The sequence below is a fragment of the Sapajus apella genome, unplaced genomic scaffold (genome assembly GCF_009761245.1).
Source record: "Sapajus apella isolate SASKATOON/1434 unplaced genomic scaffold, GSC_monkey_1.0 scaffold77, whole genome shotgun sequence".
NCBI classification, from domain to species: Eukaryota; Metazoa; Chordata; class Mammalia; order Primates; family Cebidae; genus Sapajus; species Sapajus apella.
Genome location: NW_022437017.1, coordinates 6733735 through 6759463, shown reverse-complemented (window position 1 = coordinate 6759463; position 25729 = coordinate 6733735). Strand labels below are relative to the sequence as shown.

At 57.6% G+C, this 25729-nt stretch overlaps 1 protein-coding gene across 4 annotated transcripts in view; it reads right to left on the bottom strand.

Annotated features, from left to right (window-relative positions):
• SEMA6B (semaphorin 6B) overlaps nucleotides 1-24856 on the bottom strand; it is a 36444-nt gene extending 11588 nt beyond the window's left edge. The window contains exons 1-9 of one of the 4 annotated variants that reach the window (XM_032252197.1): nucleotides 24807-24856; nucleotides 4330-4479; nucleotides 4023-4146; nucleotides 3181-3241; nucleotides 2969-3031; nucleotides 2069-2170; nucleotides 1557-1647; nucleotides 1085-1204; nucleotides 500-588 (exon numbers count right to left, since the gene is read on the bottom strand). In XM_032252197.1, coding sequence (XP_032108088.1) covers nucleotides 500-588; nucleotides 1085-1204; nucleotides 1557-1647; nucleotides 2069-2170; nucleotides 2969-3031; nucleotides 3181-3241; nucleotides 4023-4146; nucleotides 4330-4450 — 771 coding nt within the window. In that variant the 5' untranslated portion in view covers nucleotides 4451-4479; nucleotides 24807-24856. Of the gene's footprint in view, nucleotides 1-499; nucleotides 589-1084; nucleotides 1205-1556; nucleotides 1648-2068; nucleotides 2171-2968; nucleotides 3032-3180; nucleotides 3242-4022; nucleotides 4147-4329; nucleotides 4480-5457; nucleotides 5788-24806 lie in introns of those variants that run through there. The other 3 variants (XM_032252194.1, XM_032252193.1, XM_032252195.1) reach the window with 3 other exon arrangements.
• Nucleotides 24857-25729: the final 873 nt, after the last annotated feature.

Sequence of the window (25729 nt, the reverse complement as noted above, 5' to 3'; positions counted from 1 at the left end):
TGGATGAATGGATGGGAGGATGGATTGGTGGATGGATGATGGATAAGTGGATGGATAGTTGGACTGATGGATGGATAGGATTGAAGGGTGGCTGGATGAACTGACGGGTGGATGGATGGATGGATGGATGGGTAGTAGATGGATGAGTGGGTGGGTAGGGAGATGAGTAGACGGATGAATGGGCTCATGAAAGGCTGGGTGGGCTAAAGAGTCAGCTGGGTAAGTGGGAGGGTGAGCAGGTGGATGGACAGGCAAACAGGAGCAGCACCAGCTGTATCTGACTTCCAGCTCAAGCCCCTCATCCAAGCTGAGTGCTCCATGGCTGCTCCATACATGCCTTCGTCCTCAGGGCCTGATCGTGGCTGGAAGGGAGGCCCTGGGGACCGGAAATGGAGGGCAGGACGCTCTCGCCGCATGTAGGGATTCACGAATCCACCTCTGCCCTCCCCTTCACATGATCAGAGCCTCTCAGCTCCATGCCCCACTGCACCAGCCTCACCTTCTCCAGGTAGTTAAACTCCATTGCAATCTCCCGGAAGAAGAAGTAGACATGGCTGCCCCACTCCACTGCATGGACAAAGTAAGGCTCTGCAGAAGAGGTGGGGTCAGAACTCAGCCCCTGACATGACAAAGGGGGTTTCTGGGGTTGAGAACTCACTGGCTTTTATGGTGAAGGGGGGACCTAGGCTGGTTACCCAGGCAAAATGAAAGACTCAAAGTTTGTTTTTTTGCAGGGGAAGGGAGGTCAGAAGCTGAAAATCGCCGTGTCTATTGCCGCAAATGGCAACATCAACTATTTTTTGTTACCTTCCTCCCTCATGTGTTGAAGAGCTCAGTCCTGCTATATCTTTTCTGGGGTTCCATTTTGGGCTTCTAAGCCACCCACTTCTAGCGGGTTCTACTTTAGATCCAACTAAACTTGTTCCTCTAGCTTTCTAGTCTTCAAAAAGGCCAACAGATTCCAAAGATGTGGTGGAAATGCCCCCCACAGAGCCTCTGGGACTCTTACTCTGGTGGGGGGATTTGATGAATGTCAGGTTCTGTACCCTGCCAGGTCGGGGCCCACTGCCCTTCTTGGTCTCACCTTTGAACCACTTGGAGTCGTGTTTCACGGTGCGCAGGGTGGGCCGGTCCCCGAGGCTGCGGTAGATGACAGCATCAATGGCTAGGAAGTCGGTAACGGTAGCTGTGAAGAGCATCCCCTCTGGATGGGTAGGGAAGGCGGGCAAGAGGTGAGACCGCAGAGGCCAGGGCCTGCATGGGTCCAAACTCGATTTTCTGAGACTGAGTCCTGAGCCTAGGGGAACCCCTGTCTCCAGACTGAGCCTGGATCCCATCCAAGCCCCACCTCCACCCAAGCCCTGACCTTAACTGAGCCCCGAACCCCATTAAGCCTCAATCCCAGCTGAGCGCCACACCTGGGCTGAGGGCCTGTCCATGTCACAGCCGGGACAAATGGTCATCCAGCTGCTTCTAAATGACCCAGACCCTGCAGCAGAAAATGTCAGGTCGTGCCTGTGGCTGGGGCTGATCAGATGGAGGTTGGGGGTACTTACCAGAGAAGAGGGCGACATTGGCGTGCTTGGGGTCGTACGGGCAGCGGGCCATACCGCTGATGTTGTCTCCCACAGGCTGGAGGGTGTCTATCTGCAGGGACCATGGGGCGTGATTGACAGATCTCCTGACCCCGTCTAGCAGCCCCTGGCTCCCCCAGCTCCCCACTCCAAGAGGAATCCCTGTCCAACATGGATTACTGTGTGGCCTTGGCCACTCACCTAACCTCTCAGGGCCTCAGTTTACTGACCTGTAAACGGGTTTAAGGGTCGATCCCTAATTAGTCCTGTAACTAGCTCATTGACTAAGTAGCTACGGCTTCCCTGACCCCTGTACAGGCCTCGTTTGGACAGCACTGACCCTCTTGAGCTTCAGGGGAGGAGGCAGGGAGAGTATATCCAGGAAGGCTTCCTGGAGGAGATGACACGGCCTGGGGAAAGGCCATGGCCAAGGGCAGTCGGGAGAGCAGAGGCCTGGAGGTCGGACCTGGGGCGCAGGCAGTCTGGAGACTCACGCTGTAGTTGGCGCACACCGGGTTAAAGGCGTTGGAACCGCACACAAAGAGCGTGGACTCGTCCCGAAGGAGCAGCACCTTTACGAAGTTTCGACACTCGCCCTGGGGTGGGGGACGGGAGGGATAGGAGAGCGTGATGTGGGCGTGGCCACGGGTGCGGGCGTGGCCAGGGCTGAGTAGGGCGGGGCGCCGGTCTGTTGTGGGCGTGGTCAAGGCTGGCCCCGCCTTGGGGCGTCGCCAAGGCAGCGGCTGAAGCTAGGAATGGCTGTGGACACGGTGCGGCCCAGACAAGGAAACACTTCGTATCAGCAGTGCAGGCAAGGCCAGGGTGGTGGGCGTGGTCAGACTATGGGCATAACCATGGCAACAGCAGAGTCCTAAGGGGGATGGAGAAGCATCCACCCTGGGCGTGGCCAGGGCCGATTAGGGTGGGGGAATAGGCGTGACCAGAACTGGGGGCGTGGTGGGCTAATTGGGGCTAGGTTGGGAGCGTGGCCAGAGCGGGGGAGGTGGGCGTGGCCTGGGCTTACTTGGGCGGGCCAGGGCTGATGTAGGAGGGGCCGGGAGGGGGATCTGCTGGATTGGGTGGGGTGTGAGCATGGCCAGGGCTGTTCGGAGCGGGGCTGGGGGTTGTGTTAGGACTGACTGGGGCAGGGGTGTGGACGTAGCCAGAACTATTTGGGGCGTGGCTATGGCTAATTATGGCCAGGTTGGGGGCCTGGCTGGGATCAATTGGGTGGGGAAGTGGGCGTGGTCATGGCTATTTGGAGCTGTTTGGGGGCGTGGCTAGAGCTGATTGAGGCTGGGTTGGGGCGTGACCAGGGCTTGTGGAGTGGGGAGGGGAATGGGCAACGCCAGGGCTGATTAGCGGTGGCAGGAACCGAGCCAGGGCCTGCTCACCTCCTGTTTGCCCTTCATCCGACACACTTTTATGTCGCTTGGGTTAGATCTCCAGGTCAGCTTCTGCAGACAGAGAGAGCTGGTGAGGGGGCACCGGTTCTCAGCAGCCCTAAGTACCCCCGCTGTGCAGGGCCGAGTCACCCAGCTCCCCCGGGCAGTGTCGCGTCCCCCTTGGTCCTGCCCCTCCACTCCCACCTGGACCCTTTCCTCACCCTCTGGTATCGCAACTCCGTGGACGTGGGGGGCTCCAGCTCTACCCGGTAGAGGTTGTCCCTGGGGGAGGGGCATGGTTAGTGAGACACTGGAGCTCCACTACCCTCCCCCATTCCATCCTTCCCACTACCAATGTGGTGTGCACGGTGGGGGGACACGCAGGGACATGCCAACGTCTCTGACACGAGCAACTCCAACGCCGACCACAGCCCTCCTAAGGGCCCCAGTACCCTTCATACCCTGCGCTCCACCTCCTGCCCCACACGCCCCACAGACTGCCCCCAACCCCCAACACCATGGCCCGTGGCTTTAGGTCAGGTGCCCCACTTGGCGCTTCCCAGGCGCCCACCAACCTCTGCCCCTCACCCCCATGCCGAGGAAGCTGCCCTGGTCAATGTCATTGGTGACCTCGCGTGGTTAAAGCCAGTGGTCACTTCTTCATCCTCCTCATCCTCTCCAAAGCATCTGATCTGTCCGAGAAGCTCATCCCTAGAAGCCCGGTGACCTCACACTCACTTCTTCCCTCCACAGCTTCCACCTGGACAGCCCAGTCCCCTCCACCCTGGTCCCCTGGCTTCCACTCTTGCTTCCCCCACAGTCTAGCCTCCCAGAAGCAGCCACCAGAGGACACGTGTGAGCACCTGAGTCCGGTCCAGGCCTTCCTCTACCTATAACCTTCCGTGGCTCCCACCTTCCTCCAATTCAAAGTCTAAGTCCTCCCAATGGCCCACCAGGCCCTGCACGATCTGCCCCGTCCCCTCCCGACCCTCCCCTCCTCTCTCTATCCTCCTCGCTCATTCTGCTCCAGTCACACAGGCCTCCTCGCTGTCCCGAGCAATACCTGTCCCCAATGAATAGCGTTCTGTTGACCCGCAGGACTCGTTGGATGTTGAGGTCTTCAGCACCTTCTGCGGGGGTCAGGCGTCCAGGCCCGCTGCCCACAAACACGGGATAGTGGTTCAGGTCTGGGGGAGGGAGTAGAGAGGGGTGTGAGCCTGGACTGGGGGTGAGGAGGGGGTGCCTGAGGTCATGCCCCTTCTAGGGGTGGCTCTTGGCGTGGATGAGTCCCCAGATGGGGGCAGCGGACCCAACTGGGAACCCAGACCTTCCCACGGGACTCCCCCTGCCCAGGACACCCCCGTACTCACAGTCCCTGGGGGCCACGCTGAGCGGCGGCGGCTCCTCGGGAAAGAGGCCGTGGGCGCCCCCCAATAGCAGCAGCAGAAGCAGCAGGGCCGGGCGGGGAGCGGACGCTCGCGGGGTCTGCATGGCGAGGGTCAGGCGACAGGAGGTGATGCCTGTGGGCGAGGGGCGGCGAGGTGAGCTACCTGCAGTTCCGCTCGCGGCCAGAAGAAGGCGCGCGAGAGCCGCAGCCGCGCCTTCAAATCCCAGAAAAATTCCCCACGGAGGTAATAGTTAACAACAACAATAATAATGGCAATAATAATAATACACAGCACTGATTTCATTATCAGAACCACTTTAGGGCCACGTGTGCGTGAAAGCCCAGGAAACGACTTCAAACAAAAATGCATTCGGTAATTAAAAACTAATAATAACAATTAGAATAATAGGCACAGTATCCTAAAACATACATTTAAAAATTCAATCTCAAAATACATGCACAAGAATTCTTAAAATTAAAACACAAAAATATCAAACTCAAAGGCTAAAAAAAAAAGTCAAAGGCTCTTGGAATTTTATAAGCCACAAGCTGGCTGGGTGCAGTGGCTCATGCCTGTAATTCCAACACTTTGGGAGACCGAGGTGGGAGGATCACCCAAGGTCTGGAGTTCAAGACGAGCCTGCCTAACAGAGCGAAACCCTGTCTCTACAAAAAATGCAAAAATTAGCCAGGCATCGTGGCGTGCGCCTATAATTCCAGCTACTGGGGTGGCGGAGACAGGAGAATCTCTTGAACCCAGGAGGCAGAGGTTGCAGTGAGCCGAGATCACTCCACTGCACCCCAGCCTGGGCAACAGAGTGAGACTCCGTCCAAAAAGAAAAAAGTTACAAGCCGGGAATGACAGTACTACAGAACTACAGAATCACAGAAAATTCCCCATGTCACGGGCCTCTGCGACCCCGGTAGCTCTGACCTCCTTCCCGAGTCCAGCCTTGTCATCCTCCCCTTGCATACCTCCAAGACAGGTACCTCACTACCTCTCAAGGGGACCTGCTTCCCACTCCCATTCAAGGTAACTTTGCAGAAACTTCCAGGTGTGTGGAGTGGAGACCCTCTCCCACCCAGCTAATGAAATGTAGGCAGAATTCACCCTCTGAACCCCTTGCCCTCCATGCCTGAAGGTCCCAGTTCAGGGGACCCTCCTACCAGAAAGGGGTACAGTCCAGGTCCCGGAGCCCCGAATGAGAAGCTCAGCAGCCTTGTCCTTCTGGGAGCTCTTGGGCAAGTTCCGTGCCCATTTTCCTCTCTGAGCAGCTGGGGTAACCCCCAGCCCTGCCCTGGCCTTGTGGCTCAGGGACTCTGAGCCCCAGGAGGTGAAGGTGATTCGGGAAGATCGGCCCTGGAACGCCTGCCTCCTCCAAAAACAGGAAGGCCTTGCGTAGAGCAACGGAGCTTCCTCTCCGCGACCCTGAGCTTCCAGGATTTGTGACTCAGCGAACGCCCGGATTCCACGTGTGTTCAGGGCACGACCCTGTTTCCGTGAGTGTTTCCTTCCCTGGCTCCTCCCCTGCTCTACAACCTCCTGTGGCTCCCAAGGACCTCTGAGGCCCCAGCCTTTCCCTGCGATTCAAGGCCCCTGACCTCGGACCCCGCTGCAGCCTACCCTCCCCTGATGCCACTGGCCCATCTAGTCCCCTAACCCAGAACCTCCTTAAGAGTCCTGTCTGCCCTATGCCTTAAAAAAAAAAAAAAAAAAAAAAGGCCAGGCACGGTGGCTCACGCCTGTAATCCCAGCACTTTGGGAAGCTGAGGCAGGTGGATCACAAGGTCAGGAGTTCAAGACCAGACTGGCCAAGATGGTAAAAACCCGTCTCTACTAAAAATACACAAATTAACTGGGCGTGATGGCGGGCACCTGTAATCCCAGCTACTTGGGAGGCTGAGGCAGGAGAATCACTTGAACCCAGGAGGTGGAGGATGCAGTGAGCTGAGATGGCGCCATTGCACTCTATCTAGCCTGGGCGACGGATAGAGACTCCGTCTCAAAAAAAAAAAAAAAATATATATATATATATATATACACATACATATATGCTTAGGCCGGGTGCGATGGCTCATGCCTGTAATCCAAGCACTTTGGGAGGCCGAGGTGGGCAGATTGAGGTCATGAGTTCAGGACCAGTCTGGCCACCATGATGTGCTGGTGACCCCAAGAATGTGGGGCATGACCAACTCAGTATACCTCTGGCGGCTCTATGAGCAAACAGTGAACTGTCCTCTTGAAAGCAGGCCGTCTGGCAAAGTGACAAACTGTGTCTGCCGCCAGAAGGAATGTTGAGGACAGTCACGCTCCAGGCCCCGGGCTCCCGGAGGTTATCCACCTGAACATCTGGAACCTGTCGAACAAGGGAAGCAGAACCTATGAGAAATCAAGTAGCCGACCCAGTCGCTGCCTCCTCCCTCGCGCCTGTCATCCCAGCACTCTGGGAGGCCGAGGCGGGTGGATTGCCTGAGCTCAGGAGTTCAAGACCAGCCCGGGCAACATGGTGAAACCCCGTCTCTACTAAAATACAAAAAATTAGCCGGGCGTGGTGGCATGCACCTGTAGTCCCAGCTACTCGGGAGGCTGAGGCAGGAGAATTGTAAGAACCCCGGCAGAGGTTGCCGTGAGCTGAGATCGTGCCACTGCACTCCAGAGTGAGCCTCCGTCTCAAAAATAAATAAATAAAACAAAATTTAAAAAATAAATGTGAAGGGCTGCAAAAGCTCAGGGTCTTTTTTTTTTTTTTTTTTTTTTTTTTGAGACGGAGTTTCGCTCTTGTTACCCAGGCTGGAGTGCAATGGCGCGATCTCGGCTCACCGCAACCTCCGCCTCCTGGGTTCAGGCAATTTCCCTGCCTCAGCCTCCTGAGTAGCTGGGATTACAGGCACGCGCCACCATGCCCAGCTAATTTTTTGTAGTTTTAGTAGAGACGGGGTTTCACCGTGTTGACCAGGATGGTCTCGATCTCTTGACCTCGTGATCCACCCGCCCTGGCCTCCCAAAGTGCTGGGATTACAGGCCTGAGCCACCGCGCCCGGCAAGCTCAGGGTCTTTTACGAGCCCAGGTTGAGGCGATTCTCCTGCCTCGGTCTCCCGAGTAGCCGGGATTACAGGCACCTGCCACCACGTCCAGCTAATTTTTGTATTTTTAGTAGAGACGAGGTTTCACCATGTTGGCCAGGCTGGTCTCGAACTCCTGACCTTGTGAGCCGCCCACCTCAGCCACCCAAAGTCTTGGGGTTATAGGTGTGAACCACTGCACCCAGCCGAACCTCGTCTTTAATTCCACATTCGTCATCCTTTGTTCATGAGATTAACTATGGCAATGGTGAAACCCCGCCTCTACTAAAAATACAAAAAAAAAAAAAAATTAGCTGGGCATGGTGGTGTGCACCTGTAATTCTAGCTACTCAGGAGGCGGAGGCAGGGGAATTGCTTGAACCAGAGAGGTGGAGGTTGCAGTGAGCTTAGATTGTGCCACTGCACTCCAGTCTGGGCAACAGAAATATATGTAACATAAAATTTGCCATCTTAACCATTTTCATTTTATTTTTATTATTGTTATTATTTTTTGAGACAGTCTTGCTCTGTTGCCCAGGCTGGAGTATAGAGGTGCCATCTTGGCTCACTGTAGCTTTTGCCTCCAGGGTTCAAGCAATTCTCAGCCTCCCGAGTAGCTGGGATTACAAACGTGTGCAACCACACCCAGCTAATTTTTGTGTTTTCAGTAGAGACAGGTTTTGCCATGTTGGCTAGGCTGGTCTCAAACTCCTGACCTCAGGTGATCTGCCTGCCTCGGCCTCTCAAAGGGCTGGGATCACAGTTGTGAGCCACCAAGGCTGGCTCTTAAACTTTTTTTTTTTGGTGGAGGGGATGGAGTCTTGCTCTGTTGCCCAGGCTGGAGTGCAGTGATCTCGGCTGACTGCAACCTCCACTTCCCAGATTCAAGTGATTCTCCTGCCTCAGCCGCCTGAGTAGCTGGGTCTACAGGCGTGCACCACCGTGCCCAGCTGATTTTTTGTATTTTTAGTAGAGATGGCGTTTTCACCATGTTACCAGGATAGTCTACATCTCCCGATCTCATGATCCACCCGCCTGGGCCTCCCAAAGTGCTGGGATTACAGGCGTGAGCCACCGAGGCCGGCCTCTCTTAATTTTTTTTTTTTTTTTGAAATGGAGTTTCACTCTTGTTGCCCAGGCTGGAAAGCAATGGCACAATCTCCGCTCACCACAACCTCCACCTCCCAGGTTCAAGCAGATTCTCCTGCCTCAGCCTCCCGAGTAGCTGGGATTACAGCCATGTGCTACCATGCTCAGCTAATTTTTGTATTTTTAGTAGAGACGGGGTTTCTCCATGTTGGTCAGGCTGGTCTTGAAGTCATGACCTCAGGTGATCTACCCGCCTCAGCCACCCAAAGTGCTGGGATTACAGGTAAGAGCCACTGTGCCCGGCCTCTTAACCATTTTTAAGTGCACACGGGTCACTGGCATTAAGAACTTCTTATGTTACTATTACTAAATCCTCTAAGAAAAAAAAAACAAAAAACAATAAAAAGAATACCCACATAATTGTGCAACCTTCAGCACCATCATCTCCAGAACTTTCTCATCCTCCCAAACTGAAACTCTGCCCCCATGAAACACTCATTCCTCACTCCCGTCCCCAGCCCCCAGCACCTCCCTTCCTACTGTCTGTCTCTGAATCTGATGACTCTAGGGACTTCCCAGGAGTAGGATCACACAGTCTCCTTTCGTGTCTGGCTTCTCTCACCGAGCGTGATTGCCTCAAGATGCGTCCATGCTGTGACCCGTGTCAAGACTTCCTTCCCTTTTTTTTGTTTTTGAGATGGATCCTTGCCACAAAGTGGCCTGATCTCGGCTCACTGCAACCTCCACCTCCTGGGTTCAAGTGATTCTCATGCCTCAGCTTCCCAAGTAGCTGGGACTGCATGTGCCCACCACCATGCCTGGCTAATTTTTTTTTTTTTGAGACAGAGTCTTTCTCTGTTGCCAGGCGCCAGGCTGGAGTGCAGTGGCACAACCTCAGCTCACTGCAACCTCCACCTCCCGGGTTCAAGCGATTCTCCTGTGTCAGCCTCCTGAGTAGCTGGGACCACAGGTGCGCGCCACCATGCCCAGCTAATTTTTGTATTTTTTAGTAGAGACGGGGTTTCACCATGGTCTCGATCTCTTGACCTTGTGACCCTCCCACAGTGCTGGGATTACAGGCATGAGCCACCGCTCCCGGCTTCCTTCCTTTATTATTATTTTGAGATGGGGTCTCGCTTTGTTGCCAGGTTGGAGTGCAGTGGCGCGATCTTGGCTCACTGCAACCTCTGCCTCCCGAGTTCAAGCGATTCTTCTGCCTCAGCCTCCGGAGTAGCTGGGACTACAGGCGTGCGCCACCACACCCAGCCAATTTTTTTGTATTTTTTAGTAGAGGCAGGGTTTCACCATTTGGCCAGGCTGGGCTCGAACTCCTGACCTCAAATGATCCACCCATCTCGGCCTCCCAAAGTGCTGGGATTACAGGTGTGAGCCACCGTCCCCGGCCTCATCTTGTGTTTTATTGGAATAATATTTACCTCTAGAAACTATTTCTTTGAACGTTGTTTAAGGAGGCAGGGTCTGGCTCTGTCGCCCAGGCTGGAGCACAGCGGTGCGGTCACCACTCACTGCAGCCTCAAGCTCCCAGGCTCCAGCCATCCTCTTTCCTCAGCCTCCCAAGTGGCTGGGACCATAGGTGTGCATCCCCAAGCCCGGCTTTTTTTTTGGTGGTGGGGGGGGGCGCGTGGAGACAGAGTCTCGCTCTGTCGCCCAGGCTGGAGTGCAGTATATGATCTCGGCTCACTGCAACCTCTGCCTCCCAGGTTCAAGCGATTCTTGTGTCTCAGTCTCCTGAGAAGCTGGGATCTTGTGCGCTGCCACGTCTGGTTAATTCTTAAATTTTGTGAAACGCTTTGGGAGGCTAAGGCAAGAGAATCGCTTGAGCTCAGGAGTTTGAGACCAGCCTGGGCAACAAGTGAGACCCTCCCGCTCTGCCCGATCTGTACAGAAAATAAGAAATGAGCCAGGCATGGTGGGACATGCCTGTAGTCGCAGCTACTGGAGAGGCTGATGCAGGAAGATTGCCTGAGCCCAGGAGTGCAAGAATGCAAAGAGTTACCATCAGGCCAGTGTACTCCAGCCTGGGGTGACCCAGTGAGACCCTGTCCCAAAAAAATAAAAAAATAACAACGACAAAAACCTAGAAAACACAGAGCACTTGTTAGGTGCCAGGCACTGTCTTACATACTTAAATTAATTCATGTAATCTTCAGAACATCCCCAAGGGGTGAGTGCTCTTTTTCATTTTTATTTATTTATTTATTTATTTATTTATTGAGACAGAGTCTTGCTCTGTCGCCAGGTACCAGGCTGGAGTGCAGTGGCGCAATCTCAGCTCACGGCAACCTCTACCTCCCGGGTTCAAGCAATTCTCCTGTCTCAGCCTCCCGAGTAGCTGGGATTACAGGTGTGCACCACCACGCCCAGCTAATTTTTGTAATTTAGTAGAGACGGGGTTTCACTCTGTTGGCCAGGATGGTCTCAATCTCTTGACCTCGTGGTCCACCCACCTTGGCCTCCCAAAGTGCTGGGATTACAGGCATGAGCCACCGCGCCTGGCTTTATTTTTATTTTTTGAGACAGTGTCGCTCTGTCACCCAGGCTGGAGCGCAGTGGCATGATCTCGGCTCACTGCAACCTCAGCTTCCCGGGTTCAAGCGATTTTCCTGCCTCAGCCTCTCAAGTAGACTACAGGTGCCCACCAGCATGCCCGGCTAATTTTTGTATTTTTAGTAGAAATGGTGTTCCACCACGTTGCCTAGCCTGGTCTCGAACTCCTGGCCTCAAGTGATCCACTCTTGTCAGCCTCCCAAAGTGCTGGGATTACAGACATGAGCCCCCGTGCCTGGCCTGGTGAGTTCTCTTAATAGGCCTCTTAACCAGACAGACAATCTGAGGAACAGAAAGGTAAAGTCATTTGCTTAAAGTCAGGGATCAGCGGAGCCTACACTAGCTTCTGCGCCATTAATTTTACTTATTTTGATAATAACACGGAACTGAACACCAAACGTTTATTCTGGGGAGTCCAGGCCACTTCACAACCCACCCCGTCTACCTGGCCTCAGTTTACCCCCTCGATCCAGGGTTATCGGAGGCCTGTGCACCTTCCTCCAGCCCCGAGCCCATCTGCTTCTCTGCATGAAACTCAAGGAGCCTCTGCCAGCAGCCGCTCGGTGCCTGCCTTCCTGCGAGGACCTGGCCCCACCACCTGCTGGGCTGCGGCTGCCGGACACCTAGCCGCAGGGAGCCAAGAGGCTGCCGGGTGCGCACTGTGGCGTGCAGGCTTCTCCGGGACACCTGTGCACCCACATGTCTGCGTGCCCCTGGGGGTTGGAGGAGTTCCCGCCTGCCAACCTGGGGACTTGCATGCACACTGTGGGGGCCCGTTGTGGGGGGAGATGGGCCAGAAAGCAGCAGCTCCCTCCAGGAGGCCCCCGGCTGTCACTCCAGCTCTGCAAACACGAGCCCACTGCGCAGATGTGGAAACTGAGGCTCGGGGATGGAAACGTCCTCGGGGACCCCCGAGTTCAGCTCCTCTTCCTGGGAGCTCTGTCCTCTGGCGGCCCCCTGTGCCCCATGCCCACTGGCCTCCTTTCCACCGCTGGCCTCCCTACCACCTTTCTGCCCCGCCCTGCGCCCCCCTCAACCGCCAGGTCTCCCTCTTTCTTTTCCTTTCACCCACGACCCTCTTGGGCAGCCTGGTCCACTCCTGGGGCTCTCCGCCCCATTTGTCCCTGATGACGCCCACAGTTCTGACTCTAGCCAGGCCTCCCCCAGCTCCGGGACACAGCTGCCCCTCAGCGTCTCCAGGCACGGGGCTCGTGAAGTCTCACCCTCAGCCATGCGGGGTGCCCGTCTTCCCCAGACCCACCCGCCACTGTAGCTGCTGTCGCCCCGTCATGGGCCTGAATTTCCTCAGGGAACTCTCCCCACACCTGCTGTCCTCCAGGGCTGCGTGTCTGGGCTGTTCTTGGCCCCTGAGGCTTCAGTGGAAGTTTTAGGATCTGCTTGTGAGTTTCAAGACAAACCACGAATAAAACAAAAACCCTAACGGGGTTTCTCACTGGGGTGGCGCTGAGGCTACTGATGCGATCAGGGTGAACGGATGGCAGATGTACCCCCAAACACTGCTCCTGCATCCTCTGTCTCAGCTGATGGCTTAGGCCACACCTGGGGCTCATCCCCCGGCTCCCCCTCCACACCCCATCCCACCAGCCTCACAGCCAGGGTTAGCCACTCCTGTGGCCTCTGCCTTCGAGTATATGCAGAACTGTCACCGATTCCCGTCCATACCCTGGCCACTGGCATCCCACCTGCCTGGCACAGCCCAGCCCAGCCCAGTGCCCTCTGCCCTGGTCCCCGGGCTGTCCTCCCCAAACCAGCCACCAGAGGGCGCCTCTGAACACCACAGTCAGATCTCCCTCCTCTGCCCTTAGTTCTGCATGGCTCCCACCAGCCTCTGAGTCAAAGCTGGTGTCTTCCCTGCAGCCCACAAGGCCCTGCACAATCTGCCTCATCCCCTGTCTACCCTCCCCTCCTCACTCTCTCTCCCTCCTCACTCGGCTCCAGCCACACCAGCTTCCTTGTTGTTCCTCCAACAGGCCAGGCATGGTCCTGCCCCAGGACCTTTGCACAGGCTGTGCCCTCTGCCAGGAACACTCTGCCACTAGATACACACACAGCTCACTTCCTCACTTCAGGTCACCTAAGAGAGGCTCCCCACCCTGACCTTCCTGGAACCCAGACGCCTCTGCCTCCCCATGTTATGCTGTCCTCTCCTCCCCCATCACACTCAGGCCCCCTGTGCTGCTGCCGTGGGCATCACTGTCAGAAATGCAGAATCCCAGGCCCAGGCCTGCTCACCCAGGCCTGCACCTGAGCAAGATCTTGGAGGGACCCACGTGCACTGCAAAGTCTGGGAGGCGCAGCTTCACGTGTGGATTCCCCAAACAAAACAATCCCCGGAGCCGGGCGCGGTGGCTCAGCCTGTAATCCCAGCATCCTGGGAGGCCGAGGCGGGTGGATCACGAGGTCGGGAGTTCAAGACCAGCCTGGCCAACACGGTGAAACCTCGTCTCTACTGAAAACACAAAAATTAGCCGGGCGTGGTGGTGGGCACCTGTAATCCCAGCTACTTGTGAGGCCAAGGCAGGAGAATCACTTGAGCCAAGATCACGCCATTGCACTCCGGCCTGGGCGACAGAGTGAGATTGTTTCAGAAAAAAAAAAAAAAAGACCCCAATGAACCAGGGTCACCATCTACAAGCCATCCTGCCCCGCCCTGCTCAACCCAATCTCAACAGCTGATTGGGGAAACTGAGGCCCAGGGAAACACTGGCAGCTGAAGAAGCCCCTGAAGAAGCGCTTTGGCTCCAGAAGCGCACAGCCCAGCTTCAAAGCCCGGCTCTGCCTCGGCTGTTTGACTGCAGACGGGCACTTCCCTTCTCTGGGCCTCAGTTTCCCCATTTGTACAGTGTGGTGATTTAAAATCACTCTGGATCTCAATGTTCAAGGACACCTCCCCCCCGGGAATGACTGGAACCTCTCCTTGCCCTCAGCTACCACTGCGAATTTCCAGCCCCTCCCTCCAGACCTTGGCTCAGACTGTCCCCTCTGTGGGGGGGCCTTTGTGGCCTTCTTAAGGCCCAGCTGCCCTCCCAACCCCCCAGACATAGTCACCTCACTCTGTCCTCAAAGCCCTACAGCTGACTCCTGCTCACCAGTCAAGGACATGCATGCATGTCCCCTCCTCCAGGAAGCCTTCTCTGACTGCCCTGGCTGGGCCTCAGTTTCCCTGGGCTCCCCCAGCCACAACCACCCCCAACACATCTTCACTCAACCGCCAACCTGGCAGCAACTGTGCCCAGCTCTGCCTCCCTGTACCCCAAATTGGAAGTCATCCACTTACTCATCAGATTAGTAAATATTGGGCACCGCCTGTATACCAGACAGCTGTGTTCCAGGCATGGGGACACAGCCGTGACTGAGACAGCTACAAAGCCCTGCCCTTATGGGGCTCCCGGTCCTGTGGGGAGACAGGGTACACCACACACACTACCCAATATTGACACTCGATAGCCTTCTGACAATAATGAGCATGACCATGAGAACATGAGGAATGACTACAGGAGAGGAGACTTGAGCTGAGGCCTGAGGGGCGAGGGGGAGACCCCGGGACAAGGTGGGGAAGGTGCTCCAGGGACAGGGAACCTCAGAGGAAAAAGCATGGACACTGGAACCACTAGAGGAAGAGACAGAAGGTCCAGGTGGATGGAGGGGCTGGCATGTCGCAGAAGGGACTCCTGGGGCTCCCCGGGTCAGTGAGACACTCGGCCTCGTTTCTTGTTTGTTTTTAAGCGCAGGGTCTTGCTCTGCCGCCCAGGCTGAGGACAGTGGTGCCGTCACGGCTCACTGCAGCCTCAACCTCCCTGGCTCAAGCAATCCTCCTGTCTCAGCCTCCTGAGTAAGCTGGGACCACAGACGTGCCACGCCCAGCTCACTTCTGTACTTTTTGTAGAGACGGGGTTTTGCTATGTTGGCCAGGCTGGTCTCGAACTCTTAGCCTCAAGTGATTCAGCCACCTCGGCCTCCCAAACTGCTGAGATTACAGGCATGAACCACAGTGCCCTGCCAGCCTCATATTTTTTCTTGTCCATAAAATAATGACACTGGCTCAGGGCCTGGCATACAGGCATTCACTTTAGGTTAAACGACGTTGCTGGCCTTGCTGTGTGACCTTAGGCCAGCTACACGCCCTCTCTGGGCCTCTCTGTTCCAAAATAAAAGACAGTGATCCCGGGCAGGCTTGGAGCCTCCGTTTCTCCATCTGCCACAGCACAAGGGATGGGGGTGGGGTGTCTCTCTGCAGTTCCATACAAGGAGCTCCCGATCTGCCCAGCCACCCCAGGATTCCGGCTCCGGGGCCAGTGTCCCCAGGGGGATCTAGTAACCCGGCCCCTGCAGCCGGGCCCCAGTGCCGTCCAGGTCCGGTTACGGGCTCTGCTTACAGCTGCCCCTCCAGCTGCCTCGGTCGCCCCCATCGCAGCCCAGCCGGGCTCTGGGGCTGTCTAGGAACTTGGCAGGAAGGTCGGAGGAAGTCCCTGGGGTCCAGGCATGAGGGGTGGGGGCAGAAGAGACAGGCCCCGTGCCCTGCTCCTACGGGATGTCGGTTAGCTGACCCCTGCCCAGCCTGGGAGTCGGCTTGTGAGCCTCCCCTCCCCTTGGTTTTTTTCTGAGGCAGAGTCTCGGTGCGTCGCCAGGCTGGAGCGCAGTGGCGCGATCTCGGCTCGCTGCAACCTCCACCTTCCAGGTCCAAGCGATTCTCCTGCCTCGGCCTCCCGAGTAGCTGGGACTACAGGCATGCGCCACCACGCCCGGCTAAGTTTTGTATTTTTAATACAGACGGGGTTTCATCATGTTGGCCAGGCTGGTCTCCAACTCCTGACCTCAGGTGATCCTCCCACCTCGGCCTCCGGAGATGCTGGGATTACAGGCGTGAACCACCGTGCCCAGCCTCCCCTCCACTATGGCCCTTCCTTCCTGAGTCCTCAGCTTTCAGAGCCTCAGTTTCCCCATCAGCAAAACAATCATGACAACCAACCATGTCAGCTTCTCACGAGAGGTAAATGAGTGACGCATGATGGGTGCTTAATTATCTGTGGCTGCTGAGCCGACGTGGGTACAATCCTCCCGTCTCTGAGCTTGTTTCCTCCTCTGAAAAATGAGGATGAGAATACTGGCTCTACAGGGGTGGGGGTCCGTCTCAGTTACTGCTGTGACCCCAGTGCCCAGCATGGGGCCTGGCACACAACAGGTGCTCAACAAATGACAGCTGAACGAACGTCCCAGGAAGAGCCCTCCCCCCCATAAAATAGTTGCAAGGAGGCAGAGGCCAGGTGCGGTGGCTCACACCTGTGATCCCAGCACTTTGGGAGGCCGAGGCGGGCGGACCACCAGAGGTCAGGAGTTCGAGACCAGCCTGGCCAACATGGTGAAACCCCGTCTCTACTAAAAATACAAAAGTTAGCCCGGCGTGGTGGCGGGCACCTGTAACCCAGCTACTCGGGAGGCTGAGGCAGGAGAATCGCTTGAACCTGGGAGGCGGAGGTTGCGGTGAGCTGAGACGGCGCCACGGCACTCCAGCCTCGGTGACAGAGCAAGACTCTGACTCATTTAAATAAATAAATAAATAAAATAGTTGCAAGGATATGTTCATTCCAGACTTCTTTAAACACCTACTATGCACTAATATGGGTGGAGTCTCAGCCATGCTTGCTAGGGGTCATGCGTGTCCGGGGCTTGGCACGGAGCCGGGCATGCGGGAACCACTCAATTAATGCTGAGTATCTCTTTTGCAGAGGATGGGACTCAGGACATTCAAGCCGCCTTCCACATTCAACTCACAGCAGGCCAGGAGAGCGGGGATTCAAGATTGGATTTAGGAAGACTGCACCTACCATGTGCCATGCTTTTCCCACATACGAACTCACTTCCTGCCCGCATCAGCCCTCGGAGACCAGCACCCTCATCCCCATTTGCAGATGGAAAAACTGACGTGCAGAGAGGTTAAGCCACTTTGCTGAGGTCACATAGCACATTAGGGTGCCATGGATGCAAAGGTGATCTTGCTTCTGGCTTTTCGTTTTGTTTGAGACAGGGTCTCACTCTGTCACCTGGTGTGAAGTGGTGCGATCTCAGCTCACTGCAACCTCCACCTCCCAGTCTCAAGTGATCCTCCTGACTCAGCCTTCCGAGGAGCTGGGACTACAGGTGTGCACCACCACACCAGCTAATGTTTTTGTAGAGATGATGCCCAGGCTGGTCTTGAACTCTTGGGCTCAAGCAATCCTCCTGCCTCAGCCTCCTGAAGTGTTGGGATCACAGGGGTGAGCCGCCGTGTGCGGCTGCGTCTTGCTGACATTTACCAAGCGCTCACAATGTGCTACTTGCCCATGATGGGGGCCACACCCTAAATTTTTTTTTTTTTTTTTTTTTTTTTTTGAGACAGAGTTTCGCTCTTGTTACCCAGGCTGGAGTGCAATGGCGCGATCTCGGCTCACCGCAACCTCCGCCTCCTGGGTTCAGGCAATTCTCCTGCCTCAGCCTCCTGAGTAGCTGGGATTACAGGCACGCGCCACCATGCCCAGCTAATTTTTTGTATTTTTAGTAGAGACGGGGTTTCACCATGTTGACCAGGATGGTTTCGATCTCTTGACCTCGTGATCCACCCGCCTCGGCCTCCCTAAGTACTGGGATTACAGGCTTGAGCCACCGCGCCTGGCCTAAATTTTTTTTTTGAGACGGAGTCTCGCTCTGTCGCCCAGGCTGGAATGCAATGGCACGATCTCGGCTCACTGCAACCTCCGCCTCGCAGGTTCAAGCGATTCTCCTGACTCAGCCTCCCGAGTAGCTGGGATTACAGGTACCCGCCACCAGGCCTGGCTAATTTTTGTATTTTTAGTAGAGGCAGGGTTTCACCATGTTGGCCAGGCTGGTCTCGAACACCTGACCTCAAGTGATCCACCCGCCTCAGCCTCCAAAAGTGCTGGGATTACAGGCGTGAGCCACCATGTCCAGCCAGCCGAAATACTTCACAGATAATCAAGCACAGACCCAGAGAGAGGCTGTCCCTGTCCTCAGGTCACTCGTGAAGCCAGGGTGCGGGAGTCCAGGCAGAACTTCCACTGGGGACATGGATGCGTCTCGGGGGCTCCTGGCCCAGGCGGAGAGGGGGCTCCTGGGTAATTAATTTTAATCACTGTTTTGAAATTGGGCCACCAGGAGGCAAGTCGGAAACAGCAACTCGTAATTAGGAATGGGTGGGGGGGTTTGGGAGTAAGATTCAGAGGAAATTAAAGTGTCATTTACACCCAGCGGGTAATTAAGGGGCCGGGAGGGGCGGCGGCTTGAGGGAGCTGGGGATCCGAGGGAGCTGGGGATCCGAGGGGGCTGGGGATCCAAGGGAATCTAGGCTGGGGCGGCAGCACCCGGAGATTTCAAAGCAGTTTGGGGATGGACAGGTCCTGCTTTTCAAAGTCAATTTGGAGGAAGTCCAGGGGGGTGGGTCCTGTGCCTGGGACCCAGTTGTGGGGTTCAGAGGGGTGGGAATAAGGCTCTGTGGTAGGGGCTCCACTTAGGGAGGACGAAGAAAGATGGCCCATGCCCTTGGAGGCCTGATCTCGGGGTAGAAAATGAGGAGCCTTCCCCTCCAACTTGGGGTTCTGGGCGCCCTTCCCCCCATTGCTGAACTCCTCCCCCAGAATTCCTCCTGTCACTGCCCCTCCCCACAAGCCGGGGGTCCCCAAGTGGCCAGGACCAGTATGAGAGACTAGAGGGGGCCCCTGCTGAGGGATGTGGTACAGAATGGGGGTGGGGGGTCCCAGGGAGTGCCAAGTGCTGCTGGGAACGGAAGACCTGGTGAATGAACTTGAAGAAGACAAAGGCGGGAAATAGGTCCCAGGGGAAAGGCCCCCGGGGTCAGAGCGGACCACAAGTCCTGGTGAGTCAGGGCTCAGGAATGGTGGAGGGGCCGGCAGAGTGACGTGGGTGCTGGGGGATGGGGCTTGAGAACTGTCAAGACTGAAGAACAGTGTTGGAGGGGAAGGGGCCCCGGGGTTGCTGGGTCACCTCGGAGAACCTGTCACCCCCATCTGTCCCTCATTTCTCCCCAGAGCCTGAGGCTCCAACCTTCAAAGAGAGACAGCAGCAAACACAGGGCGCCTACCCCATGTTCCCAGCCCTGTCCCTCACTCAGCCCGGCAGCGTAGGTGAGAGGGGCTCTTCTGACCATTCCACAGGTGAGAAGACCCGGGGCCAGGGTGGGCAAGGGATGGGCCCAAGGTGGCACAGCCTGGAAATGGTCAAGCCGGGATGTGAACCCAGGCCCAGGGGCCCAGACGCTGCGCCCTTCACCACAGCGTTGCCCTGCCCCAGAGAAAGGGGCCTTTGGCCTCTTCACGTCCATCTTGGCAAGTTCTGCGGAGACTCCAAAAATCTGTCCCCATCCACCCACTTTGTCCCCTTCTGTTACCCTCGCCTGGCCGGCACCCATCAACCATCACCAGCATCTGGTCCTCAGTTCCAGCCTCATCCCTTGGCTGTCCTCCCCAAAGCTGCCACCAGAGGGAACCAAGAGTCAGGTCCGGTCCCTCCTCTGCCCCCAGTCCTCCATGGCTCCCACCTCCCTGGGGGTCAAAGCCCAAGGCCTCACCGCAGCCCGCAAGGCCCTGCATGGCCTGCCCTGTCCCCTCCTTGTCCTCCCCTCCTCCCTCTCTCCTCTCCTCACTCTGCTCCAGCCACTCCGGCCTCCTTGCTGTCCCTGCAACACGCCAGGCATGATCCTGCCCCAGGGCCTTTGCATGGGCCGTGCCCTCTGCCTGGAGCGCTGCCTCCCAAGGTCTCTGCATGACCATCTCCTTCTCATCTTCCAGGTCTCAGCTCAAATGTCGCCTCCTCAGAGACACCCTCCGTGACAACCTCAGTGAACACAGCCCTGCTGGATAACTGTTCTCAGCCACTTCCTGGATAACTGTCTTCAGGGCACTGACTATACGTGATTTACCTTGTTCCTTTCTCTAGTGTCCCCCCCATCCAGCTGGGAATTTGACAAGGGCAGAACGCAGTGTGCCTTGGTCATTGCTGGGTCCATGGCACTGGCACATAATAGGTGCTCACTAAACATCAGTCCACTCGTCAAATGTGAACAGTGCTCTCACAGCTCCAAATGCGATCGTGGCCAGAACCCCCACGTTTCTGCTTTGCCAAGTTGACCCTTTTTCTGGAGTCAGAAACCCAACAGAACTATATTTGGCACTCTGCCCGAATCCTCCTGTTTAAATGGCCAACCCTAAGGAAGGCAGAATAGCAACCCCTGTTTTACAGATGGGGAAACTGAGGCTCAGAGAGGGGGAATGAATAAATGAGAGAAGAGACTGATTTAATCTCAAGTCAGTCTGATCCAAATGCTCCGGCGGCCTCTAAGGCCGAGAATTCAGAAGGGCTACTTCAGCCTCCCCGGGGGGAAGTCCATGGGCTTCAGGGAAGGGAGGTTCTTCTGCAACCATCAGAAAACATGTGGCCGCCCTGGTGAACTCCTACATATCCATCCTGTCCCTAGCTACAATGCCCCTTCCTGCTACATCTTCCCTGATCCATGAAGCAGAGTACAGCTTTCCCCAGCCCCAGTTGCTCCCTCTGCCCTAGCCCTGAACCCACATAGCACAGAGGGCAATGCCTGCCCCTGTTTCTCTTCCCCTAGCCTGGAAGCCCCTCCAACTAGATAACAGAGTTAAGTTTACCTCTCTGGGGGATCCCAGCATCCCCCAGCACAGGGCACGGCACATGGGGGCCACTGGCTACATTTGTTGACTGACTGATTGACCTGATTGCCTGGAACCAGGGCCACCTGAGAACCCACACTCCTCTGCTGGGCTCTTGTATTCGGGAAGTTCTCTCCTAGGTCAGCCCTTGGAAGGCTGGCTTAGGCCAAGGTGCATTCTGGGAATTGTAGTCTAGAGTGGGCCTTACCTCCCAGTGGGGCCCTGGGGTGGCCACTTTTGGACACTGGGGCCAGATGGAGAAGAGGCATTAGGGGTGGCAAGTAGTGGGGCCCCATGTCCGTGCCAAAGAGCCCTAAGGGTGGTCCCCAACCTCCCAAGTCACTTACTTTCTTTTTCTTTTCTTTTTGTTTTTTTGAGACGGAGTCTTACTCTGTACCCCAGGCTGGAGTGCAATGGCACGATCTCAGCTCACTGCAACCTCCGCCTCCCGGGTTCAAGCGATTCTCCTGCCTCAGCCTTCTGAGTAGCTGGGATTACAGGCGCACGCCACCACGCCCGGCTCATTTTCATATTTTTAGTAGAGACGGGGTTTCGCCATGTTGGCCAGGCTGATCGCGAACTCCTGGCCTTAAGTGATCCTCCTACCTCGGCCTCCCAAATTACAGGTGTGAGCCACCTTGCCCGGCCCCAAGTCACTTTCTTACTTGTCCTAATGTGTGCCACTTCATCTGGATGTCCCTGGAGGAGAGGTGAGGAAGTACTGTGATTGATAATGAAAGACAACTGTGTGGTTTAAGGTCTGGGTTCCTCTGGCCACCCACCCGACCCCAGCACCACCGTTCATGATGGTCAGGGCGTCTAAGACGAACAGTCTGTTCTGGGATAATTCAGCCAGAGGACATGGGGCTGGTGGCTGTGGCCTGAGTCTTGGGCTGCTTTGAGCCTCAGTTTCCCCACTGCTGCTACATGAAGACAGGGAGGGGAGTAAACGCACCACCATGGCCAAGACAAGGCCACAGCCCAACCGAACCCCAGCTGAGACCCCGCAGCCCCATAAACACCTGCGAATCTCAGGACCCTGGCCTCTTAAACACGACAGCGGTTCAGAAAACCCACAGTACCTGGAAATTGAAAAAAAAAAAAAAATCCAGAAGGTCACTTGGGCCTGACCAGTATCAAGACTATTTCTCCAGGATTCTGGAAAGATGGCCGTCCAACCCTGCTGGCCTGCCTCCCAGGAGGGGCGGCTCACCACTCCTTCCAGCAGCGTACCTGGTTTCCAGGAGCCTGTCACTCTTAGTTATCATTCCTCGAGATCAGAAACGTGACCGATGCACCCCCACACACACACACTCTATAACCTTCCATGGCTCCCTATTGCCCTTGGGATAAAGTTAGTTCCCTGGCTTGGCATTCAAGGCTACTACCTACCTTTCAGTCCTCTTAAATAGTCCAGCCACTCAGGGCTCCTCTGACATACCCTGCCACGATGATCCTTGCTGTCCCCTCTGCCTGCAATGCCTGTCCCCTTCTCCTGGCAGAATCCCTCTCATCCTTCAAGCCCCGTGCCGGCACTCCCTCCTCGGGGCAGCCTTCCCTGCTCCAACCTGTCCTGACCACTTCCCTGGAAGTTTGTCTCTCCAGTATCTCCCTTTCTGGGCCCACATGACAGGGCCACGCCCAGGGTCAGCTCGGGACACCTTCCTTCCCGGGAGACGGGCGGTGACAGGTGACATCCTTCAGCCCCCGGGGACCCAGCTCACCTGTCCCGCAGGCTGACGTCATGGTCACCTTTCCAAGGGCAGTTTGATTTCTATCATCTAGACCCAGCCCTGATAACCCCAGCAAAGTCCAGTGGCGAGCCCGGCGTGGCCACTGCAGAGGTGACACCACGTTTCCAGCCCCTTCTATGCCCCTCGGACAGAGGCGAGGACTGAGGTCTCAGGGGGAAAGGACCCTCCTGGGGGGACTCGATACCTAGGCTTGGAGACAACTCACCACCACGCACAGGAGGCGAGAGGGACCCTAAGATCCTGTGCGGGGCTCAGCCCTAGTGGAGTCTGGTCGGGGAACCAGGGGCAAAATGGGGCCAGTACAGATGAAGACAGTCTCAGGTGACCCCTCCCTGCCTCACCTCCCTCCACTCCAGTCCAAAATCAAAGAGCATCTCTTCGGAAGACGGAAGCCCAGAGAACAGGAGGCCACACAGCCAGGTCTCCTGTCAAAGCTCCAGGTCTGAATCCTGTACAGCCCAGAGTCAAGGGGAAGAAGGGAGGAACGGGGCTTCGGGGCAGCCCTTGGCGAGCAGCTGGGATGCAGGACGGCTCTTGGGTTTCAGCGGCCTCCTTGGGCCTCAGTTTCCCCACCTGCTCTTGGGAGTGGGCTGGTTCAGAGCAGACCAGAGGCTGATGCCAGGCTGCCCACATACCCAATACTGGAGGCGTCTCTGTGTGGATGGCAGTGACTCCCAGGCAACTTCCCCGAGAGTTTAAGACCCCCTTCCAGGTGGGTCCCGCCTCAGCCTTGGCCCCAGCCACCCCCCACCGCCACAGCCTGGACTCTCCCTAAGTGGAGTTTAAAGCGATGGTGCAGGCAGATCCTGAAAACCTGCCCCTGAGAAAACCGGTCTCCTGGGATGTGGGAGAGGGCTTGGGAGCAAGGGCCCTGAGTTTTGATTTTGGAGAGGGAATTCGGACCTTCTGACAAGCTGAAGAAATGCAGAAAAACAGAAACGCAGTTTTGTAAATGGGGCAGGGACCCCTTCGGTCACCACAGCCAGGAGTTCCTCCTCCCTCCGTAAACCCAAACCCAGGCCCCCAAGGCCTCAGCGCACCCCAGTCACTCCAAGCCCCAGTTCCGCTGCAGTCTGGGGGTCAAAGATGACAGCCTCAGGTAGAGGATGTCAAAGACCTCCGCAAGAGAGGGCCACACGGGGGCGGGGAGCGAGGATCTGAGAATCCCTCCCCCAACCCAGGACTCCCTGCAAAGGCTCCTGGCTCCAGCATTAACCCGGCCGGGGCAGAGGTGGAGGATCACGACAGTAGCGCCCCCTCTGGGAGGTGCCCCAAACTCGGGGGGCGCCTGGAGGCGGAGAGCGGGGGGGGGGGGGGCACGTGACCCCCGCCCCGGGGACCAATCAGTGCCCGCGGGAGGGGGCCACACTCGGCGCCCCCCACCCATCCCGGCGCGCTTCGAGAGAGACGTTTTCTTTGTCCTTTTGTCAGCTCTTGGGGGGCCCCGAACCCCCAGACCCCCACTGCAGCGGGGGGGATCCGGGCCGGCCAGCCCTCCCCCGCAACACCACTGCGACCCCTGCCCCGCGGCCTGGACCCCGGCTCGTCCTGCTTGGGCTGGACAGGAGGCCGGAGAGGACTCGGGCGCCCAAGGTGCGGCGGCCGGACGCGAAGTGGGGCGGAGGGGCCTCTCGGTGCCGGGACCCCCACAGCAGCCCCAGGTCGCCTCCACTTGGCTCTCAGTTCCCCGCCCCCCCAACGCCACCCCTCACCCCGGAACAGGCCCCCTGCCTGCCCCGAACCCCCCACCTGGGCCCCAATCCAGCTCCCCAGCGGGCGCAGCCGCGAGCCTCAGTATTGTGTCTCCTCCGGGCCCCCCCCAGGACAAAATCTCCACCCGCTGCGGAGCCGACAGAACCCCCAACCTAGCTGCACAGCCCCCAGTCAACAATCCCAGTCCCCCAGTTGCGGTGCCATTAGACACCCCCATAATGGAGCCTCCGGGAGCGCCCCAGGCCAAAATCCAGCCCCTCCAAAGCGATGCCACCGGACCCCCACCGGACCCCTCCCTACGGCCAGCGACCCCCTCTCCAATCCGGTCCCCTCCCCAGTTGCGTGGCTGAGAGATTCACCCCCCCACCCGCGTTCTAGCGCTCCCCAAACCCCCTCCCCGGCCCCAAATCCGTCTCCTCCCAGTGGCAGGGCCCGCAGGCCCCCCAATCCTAGCGCCTGACCCGGCCACCCCAGCCAGCCGTTCGGTCCCCCAGCTGCGTGCTGACGGACGCCCCCATCCCCGCGCCTCCCCCAGCCCCCTCCGCAGACGCCCCGGGGCGCTTACCTCGGAGCCGCGGCCGCTGCGAGTGCGCGGGCGGGAGGCGCGAGGGCGGGAGGGCGCGGGCTGGGGGGGTCCGTGCGCGCACCTGTCCCGGCCGGGCCGTTCAGCCCGGCATCCCCGGCTGGGGAGGGGGCTGGGGGCGCGCGCTCTCCCCGCCCCCGGGCCCGCGGCGCTGCGCTGGGGGAGGGGGCTCAGCCCCGGCCCCCCGCGGGCTGGCGTCGGCTCCGGGGGGGGGCGCTGCGCGGCGGCCGGACCGGGGGCGCGCCGCGGCCGCATCTCCTCCGCCCGCCGCGGCCGCCGCTGCTGCGACTCGCGGCTCTGCCACCTCCGCCCCCCCCTTTCCAGCAACCCCCCCACCTCCCCAAAGCTGGGCTGGAGCCGCGCAAAACCCGGCCCGGAGCAACCGCGGCGCGGAGCGGAGGGCGGAGCCCGTGGGAGGCGTTTGGGTGGGTTGCGCGGGGGGGGGGGGGGTCGTGGGAGACCCAAGGGGGTCACCCTGCTTTGGTCCCGGTGGCGGGCTTATTAATTCGGCTGCCCCAACTTCCTGTCCTGGTCCCCTCTGTTCAAACTCGCATCCCCAGGACCCAGCCCCAATCGCACCCGGCCCATGGGTCAAGGAGGCTGTCAGGAACCCTGCGGTCTGGGTGGCTGCCTTCGTAGAGGAAACCGTTCCTTCAATCCACAAGCATTCCACTTAGCAACACTCACTTGACACTTCGGGAAACTGAGGCACAGGGAGGTCTTGTCCAAGGTCACCCAGTTAGAGAGCCACGGGGGGAATTCGAACCTGAGCAAACTGGCTGCAGAGATCTCCGTGGCTCACGGCTCCTGGACCTGTCCCTCTCTTGCCAGCGCCCAGTGGGGCCTGGCCCAGAAAGGAGTTCTTCCATGACTGCAGATGCCCCCATGAATTTGAGACCCCAGGA